General features: G+C 37.7%; 1 protein-coding gene and 1 pseudogene across 1 annotated transcript in view; both read left to right on the top strand.

Moving 5' to 3' along the window:
• Positions 1–21,295, top strand: part of DNAH7 (dynein axonemal heavy chain 7) — a 331,737-nt gene that overhangs the window by 59,778 nt on the left and 250,664 nt on the right. Inside the window, exons 11-12 of the mRNA XM_004032984.5 lie at positions 7,438–7,621; positions 8,425–8,604. Coding sequence (XP_004033032.4) covers positions 7,438–7,621; positions 8,425–8,604 — 364 coding nt within the window. The remainder of the gene's footprint in view (positions 1–7,437; positions 7,622–8,424; positions 8,605–21,295) is intronic.
• Positions 13,755–15,059, top strand: LOC109025830 (transcription factor E2F3-like; annotated as a pseudogene).

Below are 21,295 nucleotides of genomic sequence, written 5' to 3'. Positions count from 1 at the left end.
ATATACTCGCAAGGTTGTGCAACCATTACCATTAATTCCAGAACATTTTCATTTTCACCATGCCATATAGTTTGGATGCTTGTCCCCTCCAAATCTCATATTGAAACGTAATCCCCAGTGTTGGAGGTGTGGCCTGGTGGGAGGTGTTTGGTCATGGGGGCAGATCACTCATGAATAGCTTGGTTCTGTCCTCATGATAATAAGTGAGTTCTTGCTCTGAGTTCACACAAGATCTGGTTGTTTAAAAGTGTATGGCACCTTCCTCCTTGCTCTCTTGCACTCGCTCTGGCCATGACATGGCTGCTCCCCCTTCACCTTCTGCTGTAATTATAATGTTCCTGAGGCCTTCACTGGAATCAGATGCTAGAACCATGCTGCTACAGCATATAGAATCATGAGCCAATTAAACCTCTTTTCTTTATAAATTACCCAGTCCCAGATATTTCTTTATAGCAACATAAGAATGGCTTAATACGCCCTAGAAAGAAACTCTGTACCTGTTAGCAGCCATTTCCCATTCTTCCACCCAGAGGTGCCTGGTAACTATGCTAATATTTTTTTTGTCTCTATGAATTTCCCTACTCTGGACATTTCGTCTCAGTGAATATATGGTCATTTATGCCTGGCTTCTTACAGGAAGCATAATGTTTTCAAAGTTCATTCATATTATAGCATGTATCAATATGTCATATCTTCTCATGGCCAAATGATACTTCAGTATGGCCAAATGATATTTCAGTATATGGATATAAGACATTTTATTCATCCAGTCATCAGGTGATGGACATTTGGGTTGTTTCCACTTTTTGGCTGTTTTTGCTATGAACATTTATTTTGCATAAATATATTTTTAAGTTCTCTTGACTGTATACCTAGGAGTGAAATTGCTGGGTTATATGGTAATTCTAACTTTTTGAGGAACACTCGCACTGTTTTCCAAAGTGACTATAAGATTTCACATTCCTAACAACAATTTATGAGGGTTCGAATTTCTCCACACACTTACCAGCACTTGTTATTGTCCATCTTTCTGCTTGTAGCCATCCTCGTGGTTATGAAGTTGTATCTCACTATGATTTTGATTTGCATTTCCCTCATGACCAATGATGTTGACTATCTTTTTATGGGCTTATTGTCTATTTATTTGTCATCTTTGGAAAATGTCTATTCAGACCCTTTGCTCATTTTCTACTGGGTTGTCTGATTTTTATTATTGACATGTAAAATATCTGATATTTTGTTGTTGAGGTTTAAGAGTTCTTTGTATATTCTGGATACTAGACCCTTATCAATTATATTATTTGCAAATATTTCTCCTATTGATAGTATCCTTTGAAGCACAAATATTTTTAATTTTGATGAAGTCTCATTTATGTTTTTTCTTTGGTTGTTTGTGCCTTTTGGTATCTGTGTTAATCTGTTCTCACACTGTTAATAAAGACATACCTGAGACTGGGTAATTTATAAAGGAAAGAGGTTGAATTGGCTCACAGTTCCACATGGCTGGGGAGGCCTCACAATCATGGTGGAAGGCGAATGAGGAGCAAAGCCCTGTCCTACATGGCGACAGGCAAGAGGGCATGTGTATGGGAACTCCCATGTATAAAACCATCAAATCTCATGAGACTTATTCACTACCACAAGAAGAGTACAGGGGAAACTGCCCCTGTGATTCAATTATCTCCACTGGTCTCAGCTTTGACACATGGAGATTATTACAATTCAAGGTGAGATTTGGGTGGAGACACAGCCAAACCATATCAGTATCATATCCAAAGCCACCAAGATTTACCTGTTTACCTGTGTGGTAAACAGAACTAATCATTCTATAGTTGTAGCTCCTACATTTAGGCCTCTTTGACCTTTACAAACCAAATTCATTTTAACTTATACATGGTCTGAGGTAGGAGCCCAAATTTATTATTTTGCATATGGATATCTGGTAGTCTGAGCACCATTTGTGCAAGACTCTTCTGAGCAAGTTGTCTTGGCACCTTTGCTGAAAATCATTTGACCATATATGGGAGGGTTTATTTCTGGGCTCTCTATTCTGTTTCATTGGCCTATTTGTCTTTATGCCAGTACCAAACCGTTTTGTAGTAAGTTTTGAGATAAGGAAGTGTGAGTCCTCCAATTTTGTTCTTATTTTTCTGAGTTGAAAAATTGTTGTTGTTCGGAGTCCTTTGTATTTTATATGCATTTTAGTAGCAACTTGTCCATTTTTTTAAAAATGCCATTGGGATTTTAATAGGGAATGCATTACATCTGTACATTAATTTTAACTTAATAATGTTAAGTCTTTCAATTCATGAACACAGGATGTCTTTCCATTTATTTAGTTCTTCTTTAATTTATTTCAACAATGTCGTGTAGTTTTCAGTATATGTGTATTACATTTTTTTGTATGTAATTATGTATGTAATTTTATATGTATTAAATGTAAATACAAAAATGTATTTACATTTTTTGGTTTAATTTTTTTCTAAGTATTCTTCTTGATGCTATGTAAATGGAATGGTCTTCTCAATTTCATCTTCAGATTGTTGCTAGTGTGTAGAAATACAACTGAATTTTATATATTGATCTTGTATTCTACTACGTTACTAAACTTATTTATTAGCTTTAATGGTTTTTGAGTGTAGATTCTTTATGGCTTTCTATATATAAGATCATATCATCTGCAAATAGAGACAGTTTACTTCTTCCTTTCCTATCTGGATATGTTTTTTTTTTCCTTTCTTTAGCTAATTTCCCTGATTAGACCCTCCAGTACAATGTTGAATAGAAGCAGCAAGAGCAGATATGGTTTTTTATCATGCAGTGTTAGATTTTGTAAATGCTTTTTGAATCTATTGAGATAATCATGTGATTTTCCCTTTTATTCTATTAATATGGCACATTACATTGATTTTCATGTATTGAACCAACCTTGAATTCCTGAGGTAGATTCTACGTGGTCATGGAATGGAGATAATCCTGTCTTTTTTTGGAGACAGGGCCTTGCTCTGTCAGCCAGGCTGGAGTGCAGTGGTGCGATCCTGGCTCACTGCAACCCCTGCTTCCTGGGTTCAAGTGTTTCTTGTGCCTTATCCCCCTGAGTAGCTGGGACTACAGGCATGTGCCCAGCTAATTTTGTTCATTTTTGTAGAGACAAGGTCTCACTGTGTTGCCTAGGCTGGTCTCAAACTCCTGGACTCAAGCAATCCTCCTGACTCAGCCTCCCAAAGTGTTGGGATTACAGGCATGAGCCATCACATGTGATCATATAATACTTTTTATGTGCTTCTGGACTTGGATTTCTAGTATTTTGTTGAGGATTTTTATGTCTTCATTCACATGAGATATTGGTCTGTAGTTTTTTTTGTGTGTGTGTGTGTGTGTGTGTTATGTCTTTGTAGTTGGTATTATAGTAATACCTCACAGAATGAGTAGGAAAACATTCTTTTCTTTTTTCCTTTTTTGTTAGTGAATTCTTTACAAACCAAACATTTGGTTTGGTGTTAATTTTTTAAATTCTTGTTAGAACTACCAGTGAAGCCATCTAGTCCTGGCCTTTTTTTCCTGGAAGGTTTGTAAATTGTTAATATTAATTTGATCTCTTTTACTTGCTACAGGTTTATTGATATTTTCTGTGTCTTTTTAAGTCAGATTTGGTAGTTTTTGTCTTCGTAGAATTTGTCCGTTTTTTCTAGATTATCAAATTTGTTGGCAAACAATTGTATATTATATTCCCTTTTAATTCTTTGTATTTCTGTAATGTTAGTATTAATGTCTCCCCTTTTATTCCTGATTTTAACAATTTGAGTCTTTGCTCTTTTTTCTTGGTCAGTTTAACTATAAGTTCATGAGTTTTGTTGATCTGTTTAAACAACCAACTTTAGGTTTGTTGATTTTTCTTTATTTTTCTATTCAATTTTTTTTTGTTTGGACTTACCTCTTTATTTCCTCCCTTCTCCTTCTTCTTGTTTTGAGTTTAGTGTTATATATATATATATATATATATATATTTTTTTTTTTTTTTTTTTTTTTGGAGGTGGAGTCTTGCCCTGTCACCCAGGCTGGAATGCAGTGGTGCCATCTTGGCTCACTGCAAGCTCTGCCTCCCGGGTTCATGCCATTTTCCCACCTCAGCCTCCTGAGTAGCTCAGACTACAGGTGCCCACCACCACACCTGGCTAATTTTGTTTTTGTATTTTTAGTAGAAACGGGGTTTCACGGTGTTAGCTGGGATGGTCTTGATCTCCTGACCTTGTGATCTGCCTGCCTTGGCCTCCCAAAGTGCTGGGATTACAAGCGTGAGCCACTGCACCCAGCCCTTTTTTTTTTTTTTTTTTTTTTTTTTGACACAAGGCCACATGCTGTTGCCCAGGCAGGAGTGCTGTGGCATGAACATGGCTCACTGCATCCTCTTGACCTCCTGGGCCCAAGCCATCCTCCCACCTCAGCCTCCTGTGTAGCTGGGAACACAGGCGCATGTCACCATGCCTAGCTAAGAGTGTGTGTGTGTGTGTGTGTGTGAGACAGACCCTTACCATGTTGTCCAGGCTGGTCTTGAACTCCTGGACTCAAGAAATCCTCCCACCTTAGCCTCCCAAAGTGCTGGGATTATTACAGGCATGAGCCACCATGCCCAGCCCTCCCTTGTTTTTGACATAGGTGTTTACAGCTAAAAATTTCCCTCTAATCACTGATTTTGCTGCATTCCCTGAGTTACGCTATGTGGTGTTTTCGTTTCCATTCATCTTGTTTTCTAATTTCCCTTATGATTTCTTCTTTGAGTCATAGGCCATTTAGAAATGTGTTGTTTACTTTAGACATATTTGTGAATTTCTAAGTGTCTTTCTGTTATTGATTAATGATTTTGTATGATTTTAAACCTTTTACATTTATTGAGACTTATTTTATGACCATCAACTATTTTTGATCTACTCTCAGAAGCAACTTGCATGTGTATCCCTTCCTCTTAATCCCCAGGACTACTACCCTTGGCTGGCCCTCTTAGCCTCCCATATAGCCTGTTGCAAAATCTGAATAACTGCCATATTCCTTTGTCTCTGGTAGCTTTCTTTTTCAAGCCTAGCCTATAAACCACTGCCGGATGAGTCTTAAAATATTCCCCAGTTCAGTGCCTCCCTTTTGTTGAGAAAGTAAGTCCATATTTCTTAATATGCCTTTAAAGGTTTTCTGTAATATAGATCTAACTTGTCTTCTCCATCCTCAGTTCTAAAAAGACTTTCCACCTTGGATCATGCCTGTAGAAATAGTCATGTTAAATAAAACAGAATATAACTTCTATGAATAGTCTGTAACCACACCTTACCACTGTTAAAAATCCATCTGTGGACTAAGTTTGAAGGCTCTTTGTTCCCCCTTTTAACCAATTACTGATTTTTAAAGTAATTAGTTACTCCTTATTTGTTTTCATTTGTGAGATGGGAGTGCTATGAAAACTTGAAACTCTGAGACTCTTAGCATTGTCATCTTTGTTTGCCTAATTATAAAGATTGAATTAGAGGTTAAGGAGATTAAAATGGAATAAGGACCTCTTGCACACTATCAGCAAACTGTTATGGTTTACACTATTTAGAATGCTTGATGCAGGTCATTACTGGAGAAGACTCTCTTCTATCCTTCAATACCCAGCCTAAATGACCCTTCTTTCATGAAATTTTTACTGTTATCTCATCAAAAGTGATCTCTTCCTTATGAATGCCTCCAGTACTTTGTTCTCTTCTAAGTCCTTTTTAAAAACAATATTTATTTATGTATGTATGTGCCTCTTTTCCTTCACTGATCTATGAAGCACTTTGAGAATTAAGAAATCTTTTGTACCCCAAATGTTTCATTCATAATAGGGAGTCATATAAATATTTTTGAGAGAATGAGCAATTGAATACTTTTTAAAATACATCGTATTTGTCCTCTTTCCAGTTCTGCAGACCTAAACTTATTTCATCTCTTGCCTGAACTGGACCTTCCCCTGTATATTTCTTCCTGTTTTCTATTCTGTTGTCTATTTTAGACACTGAAATGATCTGATAACCCTACCTACTCCATTTATTTTTCTTTATAATTCTTCCACTTTGAATCTTTCTCTCAGCGCCCTCCTCATTCTCTTTTCCATCTTTTTTTTTTTTGGTGAAATTGCCATCTTCACTATGAAACCCTTCTTCATTATTTAAATGGAAAATTATATCTATCCTTTTATTTCAGATTTTTTTTTCTTTTATGACACATTGCCTTTATTATTATGAGAGAAATGATGATACCATCTTTTTTTTTTTTCTTTTTGAGATGGAGTTTCACTCTCGTCACCCAGGCTGGAGTGGAATGGGACCATCTTGGCTCACTGCAACTTCTGCTTCCCAGGTTCAAGCAATTGTCTTTCCTCAGCCTCCCGAGTAGCTGGGATTACAGGCACTCACCACCACACCCAGCTAATTTTTGTATTTTTAGTAGAGATGGGGTTTCACCATGTTGGCCAGGCTGGTCTTGAACTCCTGACCTCAGGTGATCCACCCACCTTGGCCTCCCAAAGTGGTGAGACTACAGGTGTGAGCCACCGCACCCAGCCGATACCATATTTTTTATATCTTCTACAACGCTATTCCTAGTATGTAGCAGACACTTAACACATATTTGTTAAAGGGATGAATAAATATATTTCAAATTTAGATTTTCTCTCTTGGAACATTCAGGACACTCCTGAAATTATATTGACTATTTAAAAAATTCATTATCTCTTATAAAAAAAGATAACAATATTTTAAAATTCTGTAGTGTTGGAGAGTGGTTTTATAAGTTGAAAACTTTGCTTATTATCATCATTATGTACCTATATATGAAATTACACTGTAATCCTTTTATTACAAGGACACATACACATTGGAAACTTTGTTTTAGATCAGACACTCTTTCAGGATATCACATTAAGGGGAATGAGAAAATAAATACCTGATTTTGTTGATTTGTAAATTGTTTTCAAGTAACTGTAAACAGAATAGCATGAAACAACCAAGTGTATTGAACATGGTATAAGCCCTCCCTTGGTTAATCAGTTATTCACATTTTAACTTTAAACTAACAAATATATTCCCTAGATAATATTTAGGAGATTGGAGAGGAGTATTTTGTAATATCCAGTAAAGTTAGTTCTATATTTCTTTAAAAAGTCAGGAGCCATAGTTCCAGGAGTTCGAATTATGTCTTTCTCACAGCATCACATCACTGAGTAGTTTTCTATTGGCTAAGATTTAAAATTTCTTTTCCTAGAAGTGACATATTTTAGCACTTACATTTCGGAGAGTGGGTAATATCATTTAGCAATATACTTCTCTATGAAGACCTTTAGATGTCCAGAAATTAGTGTTAATGCTTAATATAAAAGGAGTAATTCACTGAAAGCACTGACTTTTAAAAGTCTTTTGTTCTTTCAAGGTGGTTTCCAGAAGTGCAGAATATTTATTACCAAGGTAATAAAAAAAAGCAATTGCCAACTGGTGACAGCAGTGCCAAATTGGAATCTTTTTTCAACTGTGCTGCTGCACTTATGACTTTACAGCTGCAGGACCTCACTTTAGTCTCCATGCAAGATTTCACGGACTTAATTGCACAACCCCCAGTAAGTATGGTTCAGTTCACCAATATGTATTTACAAATTTATTTATTTTTAATTATTTCAGAGAGGAAAATAACATCTCTATCAGTGAGAGGGCAGAAAGTACATCTTTAGACCTATTACACTTATCTTAAAAGAAAAAATTGTCAGCCAGGCATGGTGGCACATGTCTGTAGTCCCCACTACTCAAGAGGCTGAGGTGAGAGGAGCACTTGCGTCCAGGAGTTTGAGGCTGCAGCGAGCCAAGATTGTGCCATTGCACTCCAGCCTGGACAACAGAGCGAGACCCTGTCTCAAAAAAAAAAAAAGAGTAATGTCAACCTGCATATTTAGGATATATGATTATCATGACTAGAGATAAGATTAGTGAAAATAAGTGAAAATTCACATAATTGGGAAATTTGGGTCATGAAGGCTGGAGAAAGTTACCATGAGGTAACTTTAGCAAAGAAGAACCGTTTCTGTTTCTGGAAGGAGGTCCTGTTGCAGTGTGAGCAGGGCCTTGGAATTGGAGTGTTCTTCTCTTGGGCTCTATCTTGTATGGTTCTGGAACTCCACTGCTATGTATGCTTGTTTTTCTGGGACTTTGACCCTGTAGTTGACCTGTAGTCCCAATGGATACTGGATACCATCAACTGTAGCTCAGAATCACTCTTGCTCTTTTTATTAGAGCTCCTCCTTGGCTTAGCTGTCTGGGTCATAAGAGGAAGTGTGGGTTCCCATGTATTCTAATTGGGACTGGTGTACTACTTAGTCTATCACAATTCATACATATTTATGTATGTAAATTTTTTAATTTTTTGCAGGATTCTGTTAGAGCTTTTGAACATCCAGGTTTCATCATGAGGCTGATTCTTGATAATGACACCATTAAGTTTGAACCTGAGTTGAGTGACTATATAGATATCTTTCTAAATGTTTATGATGTCATGATTAAAGCTGTCAGTTTTGTGCCAAGAGTTGAGACAAAATTATATTCCAAGTGGGTAAGTAACAAGGATATTAAGATTGCTTGAATTTGCATAATGACATTCACTTCAAGTACCTTCTGAAAGTTGAAGGCAGGTATCCTCTGCTTCACAGAATATAATAATGTTGGCTTATAAGAAAGTTTTCCTAAAAAACTACCATTTTCCAAATGGCCTCTGAAAATATACCTACTTTCCTAATTTAGTCTTCCTTTGGACTTAGCTGAAAACTTTCTGAGGAGAAGGAATTAAAGTTGTGATCAGGTTTGAAGCAGCCAGTGAGTGTTTACTGTAGCTCTCCTACCATTTCCTGTAAACTCATGCCATGCTGTAGGTCTCTTTATGCTTTTCCAGCTCTGTAAAACTGTCCTCGAATTTATTACTCCCCTCATACACCTTTTTCTGTAATAGTGAGCTCCTTTATATTTTCAACTCATAGATCTAATCTACGACATTTCCACAGTAGTTATTGGAATCTAGTATATGAAATGAGCATGTCTGAAAATTCTTCAACTTATAATGTTTTCTAGTTTTGTAAGTCCAATCAGAAGCTTTCTCCTTATTTTTGTATTTTTAAAATAACTTATACATATTTGCTGTATACAGAAGAGTGCAGGAAACTAGTGTGTAAAGGCTTCAGTAGTAATAAAGTTAACACCTAAATTGGCACAGCCCATCTTGAGGGATAGAATATTGCTGGTACCTTTAAGCTCTTCCCCTTTGCTCATTCTTGTTTACATCCTTATCTCTCCACCTTCTAGCAAAAGAATCACTATCTTGAAGTTTGGAGCTTTTGTTCTTAATTTTGAAAAATAAGCTTACTACTTGTCTGTTTATTACTAAACAATTTATGTTTAGTTTTTCCATGTCTTTGTATAAGTGGAAGCATCTTATAAGTAATTGGTGTTTTGCTTATTTCACTTAACATTGTATGAGATTATCCATTTTGAGGATATTATCCTTTTCATTGAGTTTCCAATTTTTTATTATTCTATTTTTATTTTTCAGGAATTCCATTAGGTTCTTTTCAAATAGGCCTAGTCGTTTTTGATAGTCTTTTATACTTAGTCATGTTTTCATTAAGCTTTTACTTCTCTTTACACAGATTAAATATTTTTAATACTCTGTATGCGATACTACCAATATCCATAGTTTTTGCTGATCTGATTCTGCTGTTTGCTGACTCCTGCTCCTGGTGGTATATTTCTCTGGGTATTTTTCCTTTATTATTATACTTAGGCTTGTAAGAAGTTTATGAAAAAAGTCTTTGAGAACTTGGTTTAAGTTGATTCCTTTGGAGTTTCCATATTCTTGTGACAGGTGCTCCCCAGACCCTTGCAGACCAAGGACCATTTTTAGCTGAATTCTTGCTTAATGATTTCAAGGACAATACTGGTTGTGCGAATATTCACTCAAATCTGTGTGAAAATAGACTTGTGGTTACAAATTCTTAAGGCAACCATCTTTTGTTTTTTTCCTCTACAGAGAAACAAAGCAAAACCAGGACATTTTTACTTTTCTCATATTCAAAGGTCTGTCACCTTTCAGCATTCTGAAGTTTCGTCTCCTCAGAACTCTCATTTTAAGATTGTGTCACCCTTCAGTGTTCTTGGCTTTACATGGAGATGCCAATTATGACTTCCGACTTTGCTCGACCTTGAGGCTTTGTTTCCTGGCAGCCCCTCCCATGCATCCACCTTGCCGGAAACTCATTAAAGCAAAGCTTAGACCACCAAGGATCAGCAGGGTCCCCAGGGCAGCTGCTCACTTCTGCACATAATGACCTTTCAACTCATGCTTTCTCTCATTTTGGTCCCTTAGACTTTTTTTTGTTGTTGTTATTTCCTTAGCTATACGTTATAAAAGATAAAGTCAGCTTTATTCTCCTGGCATATTTATGTGTTTTGAATTGAGTAGTTGTTTTCTGGGTATCTATTCCTCATACTACCATGAATAGAAGTCTCTCAAGAAACATACTGCTTACTTTGTCTTTTGTGTAATTCTAGTTCATCTATTGCATTCTTTTCTATTCTGTTTGTACCCTGACTTTTTCAAGAATGATTTGACGTAACTTATGAAACAAGACAAATTTAACAAGTTAGTAAGAAAAGAATTAGTAGACAAAGGTCAAGTGAAGAAAAGTAACTTTTTTTTTTTTTTTTTTTGAGTTGGAGTCTCGCTGTGTTACCCAGGCTGGAGTGCAGTGGTGCTATCTTGGCTCTGCCTCCTTGGTTCACACCATTCTCCTGCTGCTCAGCCTTCTGAGTAGCTGGGACTACAGGCGCCCGCCACCATGTGTGGCTATTTTTTGTATTTTTAGTAGAGATGGGGTTTCAACGTCTTAGCCAAGATGGTCTCGATCTTCCTGACCTCGTGATCCGCCCACCTCTGCCTCCCAAAGTGCTGGGATTATAGGCATGAGCCACCGCACCCAGCCATAACTTTTATAATTATCAAAAGGAATGCAGTTGCTATAGTGTTATAGTTATAAAATATGGCCCCAAGCTTCCTGGTTTCTAAAGGAAAGTATGACAAATTTTAATTATTAGAACAGTTAATTGAAACTTCTCAGGAAGAGAGATGTTTTTCATGGTATCAAATTTTGAGAGATAAAGCCTACAGTTGGCATCATTCATGGGTAATGGTTCTGAAACCGTATGGATTATCATCATCTGGTAACACATTTTATTTTTCAACTTTTATTTTAGGTTCAAAGGTACTTTTGTAAGTTTGTTACATGAGTAAATTGCATGTCATTGAGGTTTGGTATACGAATGATCCAAATTCCAGGGATCACCATCACCACTCACCACTGTCCCTTGCCCCAGAGATACAGATCCATAATGATGGAGTCAGTACTCAGAAATCAGTACTGGTAAAATATGCCTAGATGATGCCCTACAAGTGATATGTAGGGTATCATGAATAGGATAATTGAACATGATCTCAGTGATCTTTGACAACAATTGCAGAAATGGAATTTATATAGCTGTTTCTTAACACAACCTTTGGTAGAAATTGAAAGTGAACTAAAATACACTTTTTTTTCATGGAAGGTAAACCTGCAATGGGTTAACGCACCATGAGTCCAAGCATATCACATCTCCTGATTTAATGTGATATGCTTTAGAACATCTGGAGGTGTCTCATACAAAATATCATTTCTCATAACTTAATAGGAGATGATTAAATTCATATCAAAATGAATGACTCCGTCTTGCTCTGTCACCCAGGCTGGAGTGCAGTGATGTGATCTCGGCTCACTGGAAGCTCTGCCTCCTGGGTTCACGCGATTCTCCTGCCTCAGCCTCCCCGCGAGTAGCTGGGACTACAGGCGTGCGCCACCATGCCCAGCTAATTTTTGTATTTTTAGTAGAGACGGGGTTTCACCAGGTTGGCTAGGATGGGTCCGGATCTCTTGACCTCATGATCTGCCTGCCTCGGCCTCCCAAAGTGCTGGGATTACAGGCATGAGCCACCATGCGTGGCCCCAAAATTATACTTTCTAATATAGTTTTGAAGTCGTAGTATCCGATTCAGCTTAGAAAGGTAAACCTATAGGCTTTACAAATTAGATAGGCTATTAATAAATTTAAGAAACAATCTATAGTGAATATTAGCTTCACATGAGATCAAGTAATTTTACATTGCACACAGTACATCATATAGATTGCTTTATCTTACAAATTTCTGTTTTCCAAAAAGATGATACCAAGCATCTAATGAGTCCAGGGGTGAAACAGTGGTGGGATTCACTAATGTTCTCATGAAGTACCTAGTTCTAAGCAAGATGATTTCCTGAAATGCCCACTGGGGGAATAGTAGGCAAATGCCCCATGGATAACTGAGAAAATTACCCAGTTGCCTAAGGAATCCTTTGATACTATCAATTTGAATGTTGTAGAATGTCCACTGCAGACATGATTTTGTTTTGTTACAATATAGATAAAATCTGGGCAACAGGTAGAGCATATGTATATTTAAGAGTAAGTTGGGGACGGGCATGGTGGCTCATGCCTGTAATCCCAGCACTTTGGGAGGGCGAGGCGGGTGGATAACCTGAGGTCAGGAGTTTGAGATCAGCCTGGCCAACATGGTGAAACCCTGTCTGTACTAAAACTACAAAAATCAACCGGGCATGATGGTGGGCACCTGTAATCCCAGCTACTCAGGAGGCTGAGGCAGGAGAATCACTTGAACCCAGGAGGCAGAGGTTGCAGTGAGCTGAGATCATGCCACTGCACTTCAGCCTGGGCAGCAGAATGAGACTCTGTCTCAAAAAAAAAGATTAAGTTGGTTCAGGTAATAAACCATGTGGGCATATTTACTTGTCCTCTAAAATGGAAAGAAAAGGAGATAAACTGTTAAGATTTGTTTGCTTATTTAAAATTGTTGTCTGGTCCATTCTTGCCTACAATTATTATAATCCTGAGAGCAGAATGCAAATTTTGCAGCTAAGGATTTTAGTCTGCTCTGGTTGCTGTTCACAGAATCAAAGATCAAAGGTCAGTGAATAAGTAGTCTTTCTTTGATCTAGATAGATTTCTCCTCAACGTGAAAAAGTATTGTGTTTAAAGATTATGATGATATGACATTGCACTCTAGTGTATTTTCTGTCAACAGTGAACAATGCAAGCACTGCCTTATAAAGCTAGCATATATGATTGCACAAAGTGTGGATTTTTCTGTGTTCATAAATGGGAAGAATTAACTATGTTAAAATGTCCATACTACCCAAAGTGATCTCCAGATTTAATGCAATCTCTATCAAAATACCAATGACATTCTTCCCAGAAGCAGAAAAAAGAATCTTAAAATTCATATGAAATCACAAAAGACCCTGAATAGCCAAAGCAATCTTGAGCAAAAAGAACAAAGTTGGAGGCATCACATTACCTTACTTGGAAATAGACTACAAAGACTACAAAGCAGGAGGCAGCAGGGGTTGCTGGAGAGTTAGGGAACCACTTCCTCTTGCACACAGGCTCCCTGGCCTGGGACAGTCCCAGCGCCCTCGCATCTGCCCAGCACCACCACCCTTTATCTTCTCTCCCTAGTCCCCGACTGGTGCCCGCCTTCACCCCCACACCACTGGTCTGTTTGGCCCTCCGGGTCCCCTCTCTAGCTGGCCTCCCATCTTCCCCTGCTGAGCCAGGTTGGTTTCGGAAATGCCCTTACAGCAGCAGGCAAAGTGAAGCCTAGAGATAGGAAAGGTGCTCACAGTACCTCTCAGATGGTTTCAAAACCCCTGAGGGCAAAAGAAGAGCTGCTCTATGAAGTCCAGATAGTCCTAAAACTCCAAAAATCTCCCTCTGAAAAACGCCATATGATACATCCCTTGGTCTGCTCACCAAGAAGTTCATTCAGCTCCTGAGCCAGTCACTCCATGGGGTCTTGGATTTGAACAAGGCAGAAAAACTGCTAAAAGTACAAAAGAGAAGGACTTATGATATCACCAACATTCAAAGCATCTCCCTCATTAAGAAGTCTAAAAATAGCCGGGCGTGTTGGCTCATGCCTGTAATCCCAGCACTTTGGGAGGCCGAGGTGGGCAGGTCACGAGGTCAAGAGATCAAGATCATCCTGGCCAACAAGGTGAAACCCTGTCTCTACTAAAAATACAAAAATTAGCTGGGCATGGTGGTGTGTGCCTGTAGTCCCAGCTGCTTGGGAGGCTGAGGCAGGAGAATCTCTTGAACCCAGGAGGTGGAGGTTGCAGTGAGCCGAGATTGCGCCACTGCACTCCAGCCTGGCAACAGAGCAAGACTCTGTCTAAAGAAAAGGAAAAAGGAAAACATCCAGTGGGCTACAGTCTGAGGATGAGGACATGCTGGCCCAATGTCAAGGCCTGTCAAAAGAAGCAACCAAGCTCAGTCAGGAAGAGAAAAAATTAGATGAACTGATCCAAAGCTATACCCTGGACCTCAAACTATTAACCACAGATTCAGGGAATCAAAGGTTAGTTTATGTTACGTATCAAGATATTTGAAAACTTAGTGGTCTTAAAGACCAAACGGTTGTAAGTTGTGAAAGCCCCTCCAGAAACAAGACTTGAAGCACTTTACTCAATAGAGAGCCTACAGATATATTTGGCAAGTACCCAAGGACCAATTGAGGTTTACTCCTGTCCAGAAGAGATGGAAACACACAATCCAGTGAAAACAAACAACCAAGACCACAATGGGAATATCTCTAAACCCAATTCCAAAGACTTGGATTCAACCAACACAGGACATGGCGATTGGTCAATTTCTGTGGCAAACCTTTCTCCCTTGGCCTCCCCAGTCAACTTTTTACAGCAGACTGAGGACCAAATTCCTTCTAACCTAGAAAGACCATTTGTAAACTTACTGCCTCCCCTGCTGCAGGAGGACTGTCTCCCGAGCCTTGGGGAGGAGGAAGGCATCAGTGATATCTTTGATGCTGATGATTTGGAAAAGCTTCCACTGGTGGAAGACTTCAAGTATGGTTGATTATGCTTCATGTGCATTCTCCTTACAAATCAATAATTTTTTATCATGGGACCAGAACATCTGTCATGCAGTGTGGTCTCTTCCTACTTTCTTCCTCCAAGAAATTATCATGAAGTAAACTACAGACTTCAGAAGAAAGCTGACATTTTAATGAATTTAAAAAAATAAACAACTTGTCTAAATGCACAGTTGCAGGCTCCCTTGGGAAAACCCTGCTTTTCTCCAGGCTCCATGGTCTCCTGGATAAGTCAGGAAATGAAAAAATATGCAATCAGGTGTTTCTCACTCTAACTTTTTCTTCCTCCGTTCCTTCTTCCCGGATTGGCTCGCTGTGCCTGACAGATGGGCTGTAGAATGGGGTCTGGCCACCTGACCCACTGGTAAACAATGATCTTCCTTAATAGCATTTCAATCTCTGCCTTCTCCACAGAATGTGTGCCTTTGGGGTATGCTAACATGGAATGGAACTGCCGCAAATGCAAACTTGAAGTCATGCAAAAGTATGAAATGGACTTCAATTCTTCTTAGAAATATTTAAATTCAATTTAAGCTCTGGACTCTGTGTCCCAGAAGGAGGGGACACAAAACTTCCTCAAAACCCTTAAAAGCTCCATAGCATTTAGGATGAAGAACCTGTTTTCAAATATACTTGTTGCAGTTACAGAAGACTAGTAGAGTTCTGCCACTCTAAGCTGTTGTGGATTTTTCTATCTCCATAAACTATGCCCACTCCCCTATCCCCCGCATGTTTGTGACTTCCCAGTTGATTTGTAGCAAATGCCTACTTAGTTCTTTGTGGATTATTTTAGACTTTTTGTATTTTTTTTAGCTGCCATTTATGTATTCCTGTGACATTCATCACCATTTCAATTTAATTGCTTACTTTGAAGGAAATTTTACAAATTCACATTACATAAGCAGAGGGACAGAACCTCTCCTGATTAGAACATCTAAACCTGTGTGATCTGAGGTTTATCAGGCTCTGCAAGAAGCATTGTCCCATCTTGCTTCCACTCCCAGCTTGGAGCAAGTCAGTCCTGGGGCTTGCTGACAGGAGTGACCCATTGGAAAGGAGAACCAGGTCAAATGATGTAACAGTCCCAAGGAGCAGCAGGCATGGATCCCTTAATCCTTGTGCTTCCCACGCCCCTGTTACTGAAAAAGGACTGTTAACGCTGCACTCGGAGACCACTTCTCAGGATGGGGTCAGGTGGAGAGGCCTCTAGGGAGAAAGACATTCCCATTGTATGAGTGGCATTTTCTTAAGCTGGCAGGAACGGGGGCTCCCACTGTGTCAGGGGCTGGAATCATTCTGGCTAGAGCCTGTTCCCCTTCCTCTATGAAGGAATGAGTTGGACCAAGGAAAGCCAGGATGTAGAACATGGAGCAGAAGAATGCCAGGGCATTTCCCGCTTTATTCTTCAGGAATGGTGTCCCAAGTTGGAGGGTTTGTGTCAGCTGCAAATCCTACCAGTTACGTTGAAGAATAGCTTTCCCATTGGCAGGAGGCAATGGCCATCTCCCACTGGGAATATGGCATAGTACCTTCAATCCATTTTTTGGATACTAAGGACTGTGGGAATGAGGGAGTCAGATAAAGAACAAACCTCAAAATGAACAGTTAAATTGAAATGCTATGTGCCTGACCCAGTGGCAGGCACACAGTAGGCACTCAACTCATGCATGTTTAATTGAATTGAAAATATCCCTTAGGAAATAAAAACAAACAAACAAAAAACACAAAAGCCCCAGCCAGTTTACTCCAGGAAGATTTCTACAATATGCAAAGTGGTTGTGGGGTCAAGACAGATGACACTAGTGCTTTAAACTCTTTGTGTGGGTGTGCACGGGTGTAAGTTTGGGAAAAAAACAAAGGTGAAGACTATCTGCCTTTTTCTTCTTCAGCTTCCACCTGTGGTCTCCTCCCTTCACACACACTAGACTTAGTACAAAACATCAGTGTGGTCCGAGAGGAAGCATTGGGGTGGAGGAGGGAGAGGGAGCTTTGTGTTGTCTACTAGAAATGCACTGAGGTTTTTTTTCCTGTATGGGAAACCATTTATGCCAAGCTTTTCCCCATTTCCCATATCTATCTCATCTGGTTAGCTGCCTCTACTTTCAGCTTTGTGTAATTATCTTTGCCAGCTGCACAAAGCTGATTTTTTGCAACATCTAAAGACAACTCACCTGGCTAGGTTGTTGTGTGTTTTGTTGAAACTTTTTGTAAGGTAATGCTGTATTTATTGTTTTAAAAACTAAAGGAATCCTAGTAAATCTTAAAAGTTTCTTCATGCATAAGATTTTTCCAGTTGCTGGGCTTAACTGGTGTACATTAATTAGATGTCCATACTGTATTCTTGCATAGTCATTTTCTTTTTCACTTAGTATCTGAGCCCACAAAGTGAGTTAGTAAGTACCACAGTGTTTGCATTACTTTAAGTTCTAAGTATGCAGGTTTCCTGGTACCATTGGTTGCTGCTATTAGAGCTCACATATTGTATGGCTGAAAGTTACAAGTGTGCGAATTATGACTGCATGAGCCTTAGAAAATAAAATGAATAAAGGGCAACACATTAGCATGACAGTGTTAGGTGTGTGTTTATATGTACAGGGTTCTGCATAGCAATTGTTTTATTGAAGTTGATATGTAGTTTGCTCACATTTTTAATATTTAGCAATTTTGTACAAAAATAGCAACTAATTTGTAAACACTGCCAGAATATTTTCTAGCTGTTTTGTAATTTTTTAAAAGTGTTATTTTGTTTTGTTTTATTTTTGTTGTAGTTCTTGTTTTCACTTTTGTTTATGTGTAGATCTATAAATAAAATTGCAGTATTTAAAGCTTAAGCTTTCAGGAGAAAGAAAGTAAGAATTCACTGTGTGCATGACAACTCATCTGTATGAGAAGGAGGGATTTGAAGGAAGATTCCTTGCAGAGAAAGTTGGGTGGCAATTGTCAGCATGTGGGAATTTATTTTCCTACAGGGTACATGATTTGGTAGAAAGGAAATATTTCTCCCAAAATTGGGAGTAGGCAAACTATGAGTCAGTTTAGCTTTGTGTTGTATGCTAGCTTAAAAAAGAAAATATGTAATGTAATGTAAAAAACAGCCAGAAAAAAGCTTTTATGATGAATTTTGTAAATAGATTTGTTACAGGGTGACCTGTTGCCTAGCTGTGATCTAATCACCTCAAATGGGTGTAATTTGAAAAAATGTCGTATGGTAAAGTATCAATAAAATGATTTTAAACACTTAAGCATATATATATATGTATATATATTTAAGTATATATGTATATATATTTAAGTATATATGTATATATAAGTATATATATGTATATATATTTAAGTATATATATGTATATATATTTAAGTATATATGTATATATAAGTATATATATGTATATATATTTAAGTATATATGTATATATATTTAAGTATATATATGTGTATATATTTAAGTATATATATGTATATATATTTAAGTATATATATGTATATATATTTAAGTATATATATGTATATATATTTAAGTATATATATGTATATATATTTAAGTATATATATGTATATATATTTAAGTATATATATGTATATATATTTAAGTATATATGTATATATATTTAAGTATATATATGTATATATATTTAAGTATATATATGTATATATATTTAAGTATATATGTATATATATTTAAGTATATATGTATATATATTTAAGTATATATACACATACACACACACACACACACACACACACTCTACAAAGCTATAGTAACCTAAACATCATGGTACTGGCATAAAAACAAACACATAGACCAATGGAATGGCATAGATAACCTAGAAATAAATCCACACTTCTACAATAACTTTTTTTTTCGAGACAGGGTCTTACTCTGTCACCTAGGTTGGAGTGCAGTGGCATGATCATGGCTCGCTGCAGCCTTGACCTCCTGGGCTCAGGTGATTCTCTCACCTCAGTGCCCTTGGAGTAGCTGGGACTACAGATGTACACTATCACTAATTTTTTGTGTTTTTTGTAGAGACGGGGTTTTGCCATGTTGCTCAGGCTGGTCTTGAGCTCCTGGGCTCAAGTGATCTGCCTGCCTTGGCCTCCCAAAGTGCTGGGATTACAGGTGTGAGCCACCATGTCCAGCCAGTAACTAATTTTTGACAAAGGCACCAAGAGCATACATTGGGAAAGGGATAGTCTCTTTAATAAATGGTGCCAGAAAAATTGGATATCCACATACAGAAAAATCAAACTAGACCCCTGTCTCTCACCATATATAAAAATCATCTCAAAGTGGATTAAAGATTTAAATGTAACACCCAAAACTGTGAAACTGCTAGAAGAAAATATAGGGCAAATGCTTTATGACATTGATCTGGACAAGGATTTTTTGGATAAGACCTCAAAAACACAGGCAACAAAAATAAAAATTGACAAATGGGATTACATCAAACTGAAAAGCTTCTGCACAAAGGAGGCAGTGAATAAAGAGCCCACATAATGGGATAAAAAATTTGCAAACTGTACATCTGTGATAGGTCATTCTTGTATCGCTATAAAGAGATACCTGAGACTGGATAATTTATTTAAAAAAGAGGTTTAATTGGCTTATGGTGCTGCAAGCTGTACAGTAAGCATAATGCTTGCATCTGCTTCTGGGGAGGCCTCAGGAAGCTTACAGACATGATGGAAAGTGAAGAGGGAACAGGTGTCTCACGTGGCAGGAGCAGGAGCAGGAGAGACTGGAGTGGGGAGTTACCACACACTTTTAAATGACCAGATCTCATGAGAACTTGTTTGCTATGGCAAGGGCAGAACCAAACCATGAGGAATCCACCCCCATGACCCAGACACCTCCCACCAGGCCCTACCTGCAACACTGGGGATTACAATTCAACATGAGATTTGGCAGGGACATATATTCAAACTATATCAATGTCTGACAAGAGGTTAATATTCAGAATATAAAAGGAACTCAATAGCAAAACCACAAATAATCCTATTATTGATGGAAAACCTGACAAGACATTTATCACAAGAAGATATACAAATAGATGGCCAACAGGTATACTAAAAAATGTTCTACATTTCTAATTATCAGAGAAATACAAATAGAAACCACAATGAGATGTCACCTCAGTCTAGTTAGAATAGCTATTCTTGAAAAGACAAAGGATGATGTGTTGACAAGGATGTAGAGAAAAGGGAACCCCTACACACTGTTGGTGGGAATGTAAATGAGTGCAGCCAATATAGAAAACAGTAAGGAGGTTCCTCAAAAAATTGCAGGTAGTATAACCATATGATACAGCAATCCCACTATTGGGTATATATGCTAAAGGAAAGGAAATCAGTATGTTGAAGAGCTATTTGCACTCCCATGTTTATTACAGCACTATTCATAATAACCAAGATATGGAATTGACTTAAGTGTCCATCAGTGGTTGAATGGATAAAGAAAACGTGATATATATATACACAGTGAAATACAATTCAGCTATAGAAAGAAGGAAGTCCTGTCATTTGCAATTATATGGATAACCCTGGAGGGCATTATGTTAAGTGAAATAAGCCACACAGAAAGACAAATACTGAATGATCTCACTTATATGTTGAATCTGAAAAAGTTGATCTCATAGAAATAAAGAGTAGAATAGTGGTTACCAGAGGCTAGGAAGGGTAGCAAGGAATGGGGGAGATGGGGACAGGTTGGTAATTGAGTACAAAGTTACAGTTAGATGGGAGGAGTAAGTTCTGGTGTTCTATTGCACATTAGGGTGACTATAGTTAACAATAATGCATTACATATCTCAAAATAGCTAGAAGGGAGGATTTTGAGTGTTTTTACTACAAAGAAATGAGAAATGTTTGAGGTGATGGATTTACTAATTATGTTGATTTGATCAATACACCATGTATACATGTGTCAAAGCATCACATTGTATTCCATAAATATGTATAATTATGTCAATTAAAAATAAAACTTAAAAATGTATATTTTGCTGTTTTTTATTCTAAATATTATTTTCAATGGACAGTTCTTTCATCCATACAGAAAAACGAAACACAACTAGGTAGTCTTAAAGAAAACAAAAATTATATGAACCCTAAATTTTAAAACACTGCTGCAATTAGTCTAATATCTTTCTATGGATTAGAGGTTAAACAGTTAAAACAACCTTGTGAATAAAAAGACAAGAAACATTGTAAGATTGGCGTTTGT

The sequence above is a fragment of the Gorilla gorilla genome, chromosome 11, assembly GCF_029281585.2.
Source record: "Gorilla gorilla gorilla isolate KB3781 chromosome 11, NHGRI_mGorGor1-v2.1_pri, whole genome shotgun sequence".
NCBI lineage: Eukaryota > Metazoa > Chordata > Mammalia > Primates > Hominidae > Gorilla > Gorilla gorilla.
Note: the sequence above shows the minus strand (reverse complement) of the source record. Positions and strands in the feature narration are given on the sequence as shown.